The sequence below is a fragment of the Hemitrygon akajei genome, chromosome 14 (genome assembly GCF_048418815.1).
Source record: "Hemitrygon akajei chromosome 14, sHemAka1.3, whole genome shotgun sequence".
NCBI classification, from domain to species: Eukaryota; Metazoa; Chordata; class Chondrichthyes; order Myliobatiformes; family Dasyatidae; genus Hemitrygon; species Hemitrygon akajei.
The window spans coordinates 27,258,856-27,269,179 of record NC_133137.1 but is presented as its reverse complement, the minus strand read 5'-3'; the positions used below and the strand labels follow the sequence as shown (position 1 = coordinate 27,269,179).

Genomic DNA, 10,324 nt, shown 5'->3' with positions numbered 1-10,324 from the left:
GGAGAACTAATGGACTCAAGATAGAGGGACGTCCATTTAGAACAGAGATGAGGAGGAACTTCTTTAGCTAGGGAGTGCTGAATCTGTGGAATTCATTGGCTGCAGAGGCCAGGTAATTGGGTTCATTTAAGGCAGAGGTTGATAGATTCTTGATTAATCAGGGCGAGGAAGATAATTGGGATAAGGCAGGAGAACGGGGTTGAGAGGGAATTGGATCAGCCATCATGAAATGGTGGAGCACTCGATGGGCCGAATACCCTAATTCTGATTCTATGTCTCATGGTCTATGTTCTAACAAAAATAAAGAGGAAAAGAAAATTGCAACAATGACTTGTTACCTGGTGTGGAGTGTTTCAGCCACACAGCAGGACTGGGCTTTTTTTGGTACAGAGAAAGCTAAGGGTGACCTGATGGAGTTACAGTAGCTATTGATCAACTATTCTCCTTGCCAAAGAACACAGATTTTAAGGTAAAGCTAGGAGATTGAGATGAGATCTTTTCCATCCAGAGTGTGGTTGAAATCTAGAACTCAAAGCTGGATAAGTGGGGGAGAGGAAGATGCTGATGGAACACAATTGAAGCCAAGTGCTGGAAAATGTCAGTTTTTTAAAAAAAATCAAAATAAACTTTATTCATAATAAAACTCATTTACTAGAATACACATTTTAAACGAATTAAAACGCCCTTACATTCATGGTCAATATATTAGGTGGTATTCGTTTACATTCCTTGAAGCCAATAGGTCTGTTGCCACTCATGTGGCCCACTACTGTGGGTGAACTATTATAGAGGGTCTTCCTCACCCAACCTATCCAGTAGTGGAAGATGATTACAACACGGACATGACGGGCCGAACGGCCTGTCTCCGTGCTGTACGTAAATAACTTTAGAAGTCCCGGATTTAAAGAGTAAGGTCATTGGAGACCTTATATAATATCAAACGTTATTGGCTGCGCGGGCAAACGGAAACACCTCTTCTTTCTCCCGCAATGAGTGGACTTCCCCGCTTTTGTGAATGGAAGAGCCGCGCCTTCGCATCTGATTGGTCGCAGCGGCAGAAAATGGATACAATGAGATGCGTGCGGCTCTAGGTGCCAGGATCCGGTGTTTCGCAGCCAGTGTTTGCTTGCTCTTGGGCAGATGGCGAGCTGCGCTTTCCGCTCGCCCCTCTCTTTGCTGCTGCTGCCCCGCCGAGCTCCAGTCGGCAGCTGCCTTGCCCGGTTCCGCTCCACCGCCGCCTCACCTGAGCAGAAGGAGGCGCCCGCCCAAGAGGATCCTGATCGAGCACACGGTCATCACCGTTTGCGAGACATCCCGCGGGTGCATCCGGCCCCAGCCCAGGACTCGCCTGATATCCCGGACTTCAGTAACTACCAGGAAGCCTATCGCAACAAGACCAGTGCCGAGGTGGTGCGGAGCCTTGTGGTGTTTCGTCTCTGCTCTTACGACATATTGGTGAACAGGCAGAAGGAGGTAGGGCACGGGATTCAACGTGACTGTTAACATTTAAAACTACACGTGAAATTGCATTGGGTGCAATTGCGTTGCAAATAATGGTACAGGAATCTGCAGATGCTGGAATCGGGAGTATTTACTGGAGGAACTCAGTGGGCCGAGCAGTATCTGCGGAGGAGCAATAGTTTTCGATGAGTACCTCCGGCAGATTTTGTTGCGTTGTGGCGCGCACCTTCCTTTTGTTGTTTTTTTTTAACATTGTTGAAGGAAACGCTGTTCAATTCGGAGAAGTGTCCGCTGTCTAACTACTCTGACGGGTGCCGCCTCTCCCAGACCACATTCCCTGCCATCGTGCCCAGAGAGGAAATAGCAACTGGAGTTGGCTTCTTCTCAGTATTTGCCCTTCCTGGGGCATACTGTTCCTCTGGGTGGGTTCCAGCTGTCAAGGAGTTGATGTACCCCAGTTTACGAAATCGGAGTTTGTGTGGGACAGAAAGTTGTGGCATCTGGCAGCACTTACTCATTCAGCCATAGTTGAAGATATTCTGTTGGGGGTGGGGTGGGGTGGAGTTGAGTGTTTTGCCATATGAAATCGTTACGTCACTGTCATTCAAGTGTGCTTTCAAAGTCAGTTCAATGATTTTGTGGTCCAAGTAGACCAGAACACACGAGGGTGGGGTAGGGTGATCTGGGATTCCGTTGGCTGGAGCTGTGATTCCGGTTGGGGTAATGCTTATGCTGGAGTAATAGTTCAGTAGTAAATGAGGCTCTACTGGCAGTGTTTTTGGTGATTAGTTGGGTGGGGGGGGGGGTTAGTTGCACTAGTACCCTTACCATTGGTTTAGATCCACTGGCTCACCACCAACACCTCCATGAGTGCATTTAAGGATAAATCCAACTTTACACTATCATCCCAAAATGGATTTAAACCAAAGACTTCTTTGGAGGGGTGTGTACTCAGGCTGAACATTGGTTGTGAGGTCTGGGGATCACTCATATCTGCCGTGTCATATGACGTGGGCGATCATGGTCTTTCCATGACCGTGATCGTTCTTGGCAAATTTTTCCACAGAAGTGGTTTGCCATTGCCTTCTGGGCAGTGTCTTTACAAGACGGGTGTCCCCAGCCATTATCAATGCTCTTCACAGATTGCCCGTCTGGTGTCGTTGGTCGCTTAACCAGGACTTGTGATCTGCACCAGCTGCTCATATGACCATCTACCACCTGCTCCCATGGCTTCACATGCCCCTGATCCGGGGCTGGGGGGGGGGGGGCTGCAGATGGGAGCTAAGCAGGTGCTACACCTTGCCCAAGGGTGACCTGCAGGCTAGCAGAGGGAATGAATGCCTCACACCTTCTTTGTTAGAGATGAATCATCACCCACCATCCCATCAAGGGATAGCTGGAGAGATTGGTTCCATTCATGCTCATTTATGTGTTGGGGTTTGTTATTCCATTTGCGTTGGTGTGTTTACTAAGAATGTTCTTCCACTGCACGATGCTGCCTCTGAGAGTATGGCACTTCATTTATGCTGGGATGCCTGTATTGACACCACGTACTCTTGCCCAAGCTGCACCAAGAATATGTGGATCCAGGACTGGCCTCTACATCCATCTTGGAACCCACGAATGGACAATCCCTTAGGAGAACATCACGCTCAACTCGATCACACTATTACTACTGTTGACAAAGACTGATGTGCAGAATGTGTTCCGAGGGGAACCAGAGGTCATGTGATCTCTGAAACCATTGCAGTACTTTAGCAATGCCAGTGGAGCTGTACCCAATGTATATGTGGCACTGCAAAGGAAGCCACATCTAGTCACCAAAATCACTAATACATTTTCCACCCAGCAGGCAATAGATCTTGCAATTGTCAGCGTTCTTTGCTTTGCAAAATTGAGAAGTATCTTTTTCACTTCTCAATTTCTTTTTGAAACATCTTCATAAGAAACGGATTTTGCCATCCGTTGCCTCTAAAGTGATCCATTTTCCCCCATTCCTTCAATGTGAAATAAAATTATAAATGGCACTGCTGGAGTTTGCACTTAATTTTTATTTAGCTTTTTGTACGACACTGGAACAATAACAGGGGTAAACCTGCACGGAGTACATCCTGCAGAGGATCTGTTTTTACATATTGAAATAGACACTGATTGGACAACACGAAGCATTCATAGATCATTTTAATCTCCTGGATGCACAAGTGCTTTGCATGTTAGTTGAATTTAAATGGCATAACCATTTTTTCATTGATCTGGAGTTGACATTTGGTAAGGCAATCCCAAAGTGAACAGTAAAATATTCTGATCATTGTTGAAATATCATAAATTTTTCATCAGGAGAGGCCTGTTTCATAAAAATTATGGTATTTCACTGAAGTCATGTAGAATCGTTTTCCTGAGTTCTAGTTTGTCGTTATGTTCTTTAGATGAACATGTATGGATGTGCAGTGAAAAATGTATTGACTGGCTACATTATGGCCTGGTATAATGTTCATCCAGGCCATAACGCCAATGCCCTTGAACAGATAATCCTTCAAAAAGTCGTGGATTTGGCCCAGTACATCACAAGTAAAGCCTTCCCAACCATTAAGCACATCCACATGAAACGTTGCCATAGGAAAGCAGCCTCCATCATCAGACATCCTCACCACCCTGTCCATGTTCTTTTCTCGCTGCTGCCATCAGGTGGAAGGTACAAGTGCCTCAGGACTCTCACCACCAGCTTCAAGAATAGTTACTACCCCTCAACCATCAGGCTTTTGAACAAAAGGGTGACCTGCAGGCTAGCAGAGGGAAGGAATGCCTCACACCTTATTTGTTAGAGATGAATCATCACCCACCATCCCATCAAGGGATAGCTGGAGAGATTGGTTCCATTCATGCTCCTCTATTGAGATGTACCCACAACCAGTGATCTCTCTTTAAGGACTCTAATATCTTGTTATTTCATGGCTTGTTATTTATTTATCGTTGCTTTTCAACAGCTTATTTTCTATGCTTCTGCTCTTTCACTGATTCTGTTTACAGTTACCATTCTATAGATTTGCTGAATATGCCCACAGGAAAACGAATCTCAGGGTTGTATGTGGTGATATGTATGTACTCTGATAATAAATTTTACTTCGAACTTTGTTTTGTTTTTTTCCTTTTTTTTCTTTTTCTTTAGATAAGGGTTAAGGGGGGAGGGTTAAGGGGAGGGGGGAGGGTTAATATCACTTACCATTTCATTATTACATTTATTCTTGTAATTTCTAAAACTTCGAACTTTGTTGAAGTTAAGGTTTTTAAATCCCTGCTGTAAACTGATAGTTGTCTTCACTGGAGTATAAAGTATGGTCATCTTGGAGATATTTGTTTGGGATGTGAACTGTGAGTTGCTCATGATGTACTGGTTTAATTTTACAGCTTATCAATCTCAGTAGAATTGTGCTGGGAAAATGGCTCTTCAGGCAGCTCATGAAGATGACCTTCTATGGACAATTTGTAGCAGGAGAGGACCAAGAAGACATCAAACCCTTGATTCGCCACAATCGTTCATTTGGTGTGGGCTCCATCCTGGATTATAGTGTTGAAGAAGACCTAACCCAAGAGGAAGCCGAGAAAAAGGAAATGGAGTAAGTTAGGTTAAAATTGTATTGGACCATGTAAGGGCAAGAAAGACACTAATGGGCTGAAAATAGAATATGCTGCACAATACAGGTGCTGTACCTGGCAGTGTAATCCTACTCAACAATCAATTTAATCCTTGCCTCCTACTCAGCCCATAACCCTCCATTTTTCATATGCCCCTGTGACTATCTAAGTGTCTTAAATTCTTTTTTTTATCAGTCTGTGCCATCACCCCCGGCAGTACGTTGCAGCCACCCACCACTCTCTGTGTAAACTTAAAACCTACTTCTACCTCTGGGGGTGCACCTGGATGGCAGAATGGGGCATCAACACAGAGGCTGTGTACAAGAAGGGCCAGAGTCACTTCTACTTCTTGGGGAGACTGGGGTCCTTTGGAGTTTGCAGGCCTCTCCTTCACATGTTCTACCAGACTGTTGCTGCCAGTACAGTCTTCTATGTGGCGGTGTGCTGGGGCAATGGCGTGAACATGGGTGATGCCAACAGTCTCAATAAACTGATTAGAAAGACTGGCTCTGTTACAGGAGTCAAACTAGACACACTGGAGGCTGTGGTAGAACAAAGGGCCCTATGGAAAATCCTGGCAATTCTGGTCAATGTTTCTCGCCCTTTGCATGCCACCCTGGCTGAACAGGGGAGCACTTTTAGTAATAGACTAAGACAACTGTGCTGCTCCAAAGAGTGCTATATGAAGTCATGGGCTCTATAGTGAGTCAACCTATAGCCAGGGAAGTGATGACCCCCTCCTGTTAGACTGTTTGAGGGAACGTATTTTTATTCTTTCTTACTTCTCTTCTACTTGTATTTTGGTGTACTTGTAATGCTACTGTGACACTTTAATTTTGTTTGGGATCAATGACGTATCATCTATCTATCTAAACAGCTCCACTAAACAATCCTCGGCTCACCTTATATGTATGTCCTCTGCTACTGGCCATTGCTACCCTGGGAAAAAGACACTAGCAGTGTTTGATTTTGTTTAACTTGTTATTCTGATTCCTGCTACCCTCCCTATTTCACGTTCTTTGTCGAAGTGAAGGATCTCGACTTGAAATGTCGACTGCTTACTCTTTTCTATAAATGCTGCCTAACCTGAATTCCTCCAGCTTTTTGTGTGTGTTGTAATGGAATTTATACTGTAGGTTGTCTTAAGTGAAATAAATACTTCTTTTAAATAAGTGGCACCCACTCCAAAGTGACTGTAGAATTTTCCTGCCTTAGACCTAACACACGTGATCTTCCTCCTAATGAAAACACGGGCAGATATAATGTTTAAAAAAGCCCGAGTGCTAAAGTAGTTTCACACAGTCATTCTTCACTGTCAGTGAATTCCTTGTCATTGGGGTCGCAAGCTGCAGGTTCCTCTGTTTCCAAGCAGTAGGCTCCTCAAAGTTACCTTTCCAAAACTGACCATATAACCTTCATTCCTGTGTGATAGAATGGATGAAAATTTGATTGGCAATGTGTGTTGCATAGTAAATATGACCTCAGATGAGTGCCCTTGTAGAGTGTTGTGTTTGAAGACCAGTTTTGAATGGAAAGTTACAGTGAGTGGTTGATAACAACAGCTGTATTCTTTGCTAATGATTTCAAAATAGGACGAAAACCCTGTACAAGTCTTGTGATCTAATATGCATTATGTTTACATAAAGTGAAATTCCATGGCTGTGCCATCTGGTTGGTCAGTAATCAGCCTGATCAGATAAGGGTACAGTTTGGTTGTACCATTTACCATTTTGAATGGTTAACTCTGCCTTTATGGGAATTTCTCCCATGCGATAATCAAAATTATGAACAGTATAGAGATGGTAAATGCAATCAGACTTTTTCCCACAACCAGAGGTTCTTCACTTAGAGGGTCATGAGAGTGTGGAATGAGCTGCCAACTCAAGTGGTGCATGCAAACTTGATTTCACCGTTTGGGTAGGTACTGTCCACACATGGTATAGAAGACTATGGTCCCGGTGCAGGTCGAAGGGAGTAGGCAGTTTAGATGGATTTTGCGTGAACAAGATGGGCCGACGGGCTTGTTATTATGCTGTATTCATTGAAATCCAAGATATCCTAACATGAATACTTGATGTGTTTCATCAAGCATCTGATGACCAACAAACCCCAGTATTTGAAGGGGGGGGGGGAGTGGGAAGTGAAATTGGGTGAAGAACTTCCAAGGTCAAAAAACTGACTGCAATTGGTTAAGACAAATGTAGGTCCCTTACAGTCAGGAACAGGTGAATTGATCATGGGGAACAAGGACATGGCAGACCAATTGAATAACTACTTTGGTTCTGTCTTCACTAAGGAGGACATAAATAATCTTCCGGAAATAGCAGGGGACCGAGGGTCTAGTGAGATGGAGGAACTGAGGGAAATACATGTTAGTAGGGAAGTGGTGTTAGGTAAATTGAAGGGATTAAAGGCAGATAAATCCCCAGGATCAGATGGTCTGCATCCCAGAGTGCTTAAGGAAGTAGTCCAAGAAATAGTGGACGCATTAGTGATAATTTTTCAAAACTCTTTAGATTCTGGATTAGTTCCTGAGGATTGGAGGGTGGCTAATGTAACCCCACTTTTTAAAAAAGGAGGGAGAGAGAAACCGAGGAATTATAGACCGGTGAGTCTGACATCGGTGGTGGGGAAAATGCTAGAGTTGGTTATCAAAGATGTGATAACAGCATATTTGGAAAGCGGTGAAATCATCGGACAAAGTCAGCACGGATTTGTGAAAGGAAAATCATGTCTGAAGAATCTTACGGAATTTTTTGAGGATGTAACTAATAGAGTGGATAGGGGTGAGCCAGTGGATGTGGAATATTTGGATTTTCAAAAGGCTTTTGACAAGATCCCGCACAGGAGATTAGTGTGCAAACTTAAAGCACACGGTATTGGGGGTATGGTATTGATGTGGATAGAGAATTGGTTGGCAGACAGGAAGCAAAGAGTGGGAGTAAACGGGACCTTTTCAGAATGGCAGGCAGTGACTAGTGGGGTACCGCAAGGCTCAGTGCTGGGACCCCAGTTGTTTACAATATATATTAATGATTTAGACGAGGGAATTAAATGCAGCATCTCCAAGTTTGCGGATGACAAGAAGCTGGGCGGCAGTGTTAGCTGTGAGGAGGATGCTAAGAGGATGCAGGGTGACTTGGATAGGTTAGGTGAGTGGGCAAATTCATGGCAGATGCAATTTAATGTGGAGAAATGTGAGGTTATCCACTTTGGTGGCAAGAACAGGAAAACAGATTATTATCTGAACGGTGGCCGATTAGGAAAAGGGGAGGTGCAATGAGACCTGGGTGTCATTGTACACCAGTCATTGAAAGTGGGCATGCAGGTACAGCAGGCAGTGAAAAAGGTGAATGGTATGTTGTCATTCATAGCAAAAGGATTCGAGTACAGGAGCAGGGAGGTTCTACTGCAGTTGTACAAGGCCTTGGTGAGACCACAGCTGGAGTATTGTGTGCAGTTTTGGTCCCCTAATCTGAGGAAAGTCATTCTTGCCATAGAAGGAGTACAAAGAAGGTTCACCAGATTGATTCCTGGGATGGCAGGACTTTCATATGAAGAAAGACTGGATCGACTAGGCTTATACTCGCTGAAATTTAGAAGGTTGTGGGGGATCTTATTGAAACGTATAAAATTCTAAAGGGATTGGACAGGCTAGTTGCAGGAGGATTGTTCTGGATGTTGGGGAAGTCCAGAACGAGGGGTCACAGTTTAAGGATAAAGGGGAAGCCTTTTAGTATCGAGATGAGGAAAAACTTCTTTACACAAAGAGTGGTGAATCTGTGGAATTCTCTGCCACAGGAAACAGTTGAGGCCAGTTCATTGGCTATATTTAAGAGGAAGTTAGATATGGCCCTTGTGGCTAAAGGGATCGGGGGGTATGGAGAAAAAGCAAGTACAGGTTTCTGAGTTGGATGATCAGCCATGATCATACTAAATGGTGGTGCAGGCTCAAAGGGCCGAATGGCCTACTCCTGCACCTATTTTCTATGTTTCTATGTCAGATTTGCAGATGTCCTGCTGAACTCTAGCAGGTTCTCCTCACTCCTTTTTGTGCTGCTTCTAGTTTCACAAAGGGCAAAACTATTGGGCTGTCTGCTGACTCTGAAGGAAACCAGTTGGGGGAAGGTTTGGTGCATGAGGACTAAATAAAAATCTGAAGTATTGATGGGACCACTAGAAAAGGCACATCTCAGGAGCTAGCAGTTCTTGTCTGCACTTTACAAATGGTTTTCCTGATGTGTTTCCTGTACCACAGTGTAGTTCTCAGTGCTGTGATTTTTCCAGTGTTCATCACCATTGAAAGGGTATGTGGCCTGGTGATGTTTTCCATGTATTTGAATCCAGCTACCCTATCTATCCTATGTAGAAGGGAACGATTGAGGGAAGAGTCAATATCTAGTTTATGTCTCTATATAATCTTATGTGGCCAAGTGGTTAAGGCGTTGATCTAGTGATCTGAAGGTCGCTAGTTCGAGCCTCAGCTAAGGCAGCATGTTGTGTCCTTGAGCAAGGCACTTAACCGCACATTGCTCTGCGACGACACTGGTGCCAAGCTGTATCGGCCCTTGCCCTTCCCTTGGACAAAACCGGTGGCATGGAGGGGGAGACTTGCAGCATGGGTCTCCCATACAACCCTGCTCAGGCCTGCGCCCTGGAAACTTTCCAAGGCACAAATCCATGGTCTCTCGAAACTGATGGATGACTATACAGTCTTAAAAATTGATAATAAGACCATCAGATATAAGAACAGAATTAGGCCATTTAGCCCATTGAGTCCTCTGCCATTTCATCATGGTTGATCCACTCTTCCTTTCAGCCCCAATCTCCTGCCTTCTCCCTGTATCCTTTCATGCCCTGACCAATCAAGAATCTATCGACCTCTGCCTTAAATGTACATAAAGACTTGGCCTCCAAAGCCACTTGTGGAGTTCCACAGATTCACCACTCCCTGTCTAAACAGAGTAATATTGGCAAAATCTAATCTGGGATTTATCTACTCTCGAGTTCCAAAACTCCTTTGAGTTGCAAACTTTCCATTCTGTAACTTTCAGGCACAAAATAACGGTGCTCTATTTGGATAAAAGCTAGCTTTCTAGAGCTCAAAGACAGCAGTCAGGCTAGATTATTCCAGAATTTTCTGATTCAGTGATAAACAACATGATAACTGAGGATGAGCAAGCAGAATCTGTACCTTCCAGTAGCCTCTGGGACTGCAGTCAGTCAACTA

At 44.3% G+C, this 10,324-nt stretch overlaps 1 protein-coding gene across 2 annotated transcripts in view; it reads left to right on the top strand.

The window, feature by feature from the left end:
- The first annotated feature begins 971 nt into the window (after window positions 1–971).
- The window catches only part of LOC140738437 (proline dehydrogenase 1, mitochondrial-like), a 54,855-nt gene continuing 45,502 nt past the window's right edge, over window positions 972–10,324 (top strand). Inside the window, exons 1-2 of one of the 2 annotated variants that reach the window (XM_073065720.1) lie at window positions 972–1,473; window positions 4,867–5,075. In XM_073065720.1, the coding sequence (XP_072921821.1) occupies window positions 1,141–1,473; window positions 4,867–5,075 (542 nt within the window). In that variant the 5' untranslated portion in view covers window positions 972–1,140. Of the gene's footprint in view, window positions 1,474–1,579; window positions 1,884–4,866; window positions 5,076–10,324 lie in introns of those variants that run through there. The other variant, XM_073065721.1, reaches the window with a different exon arrangement.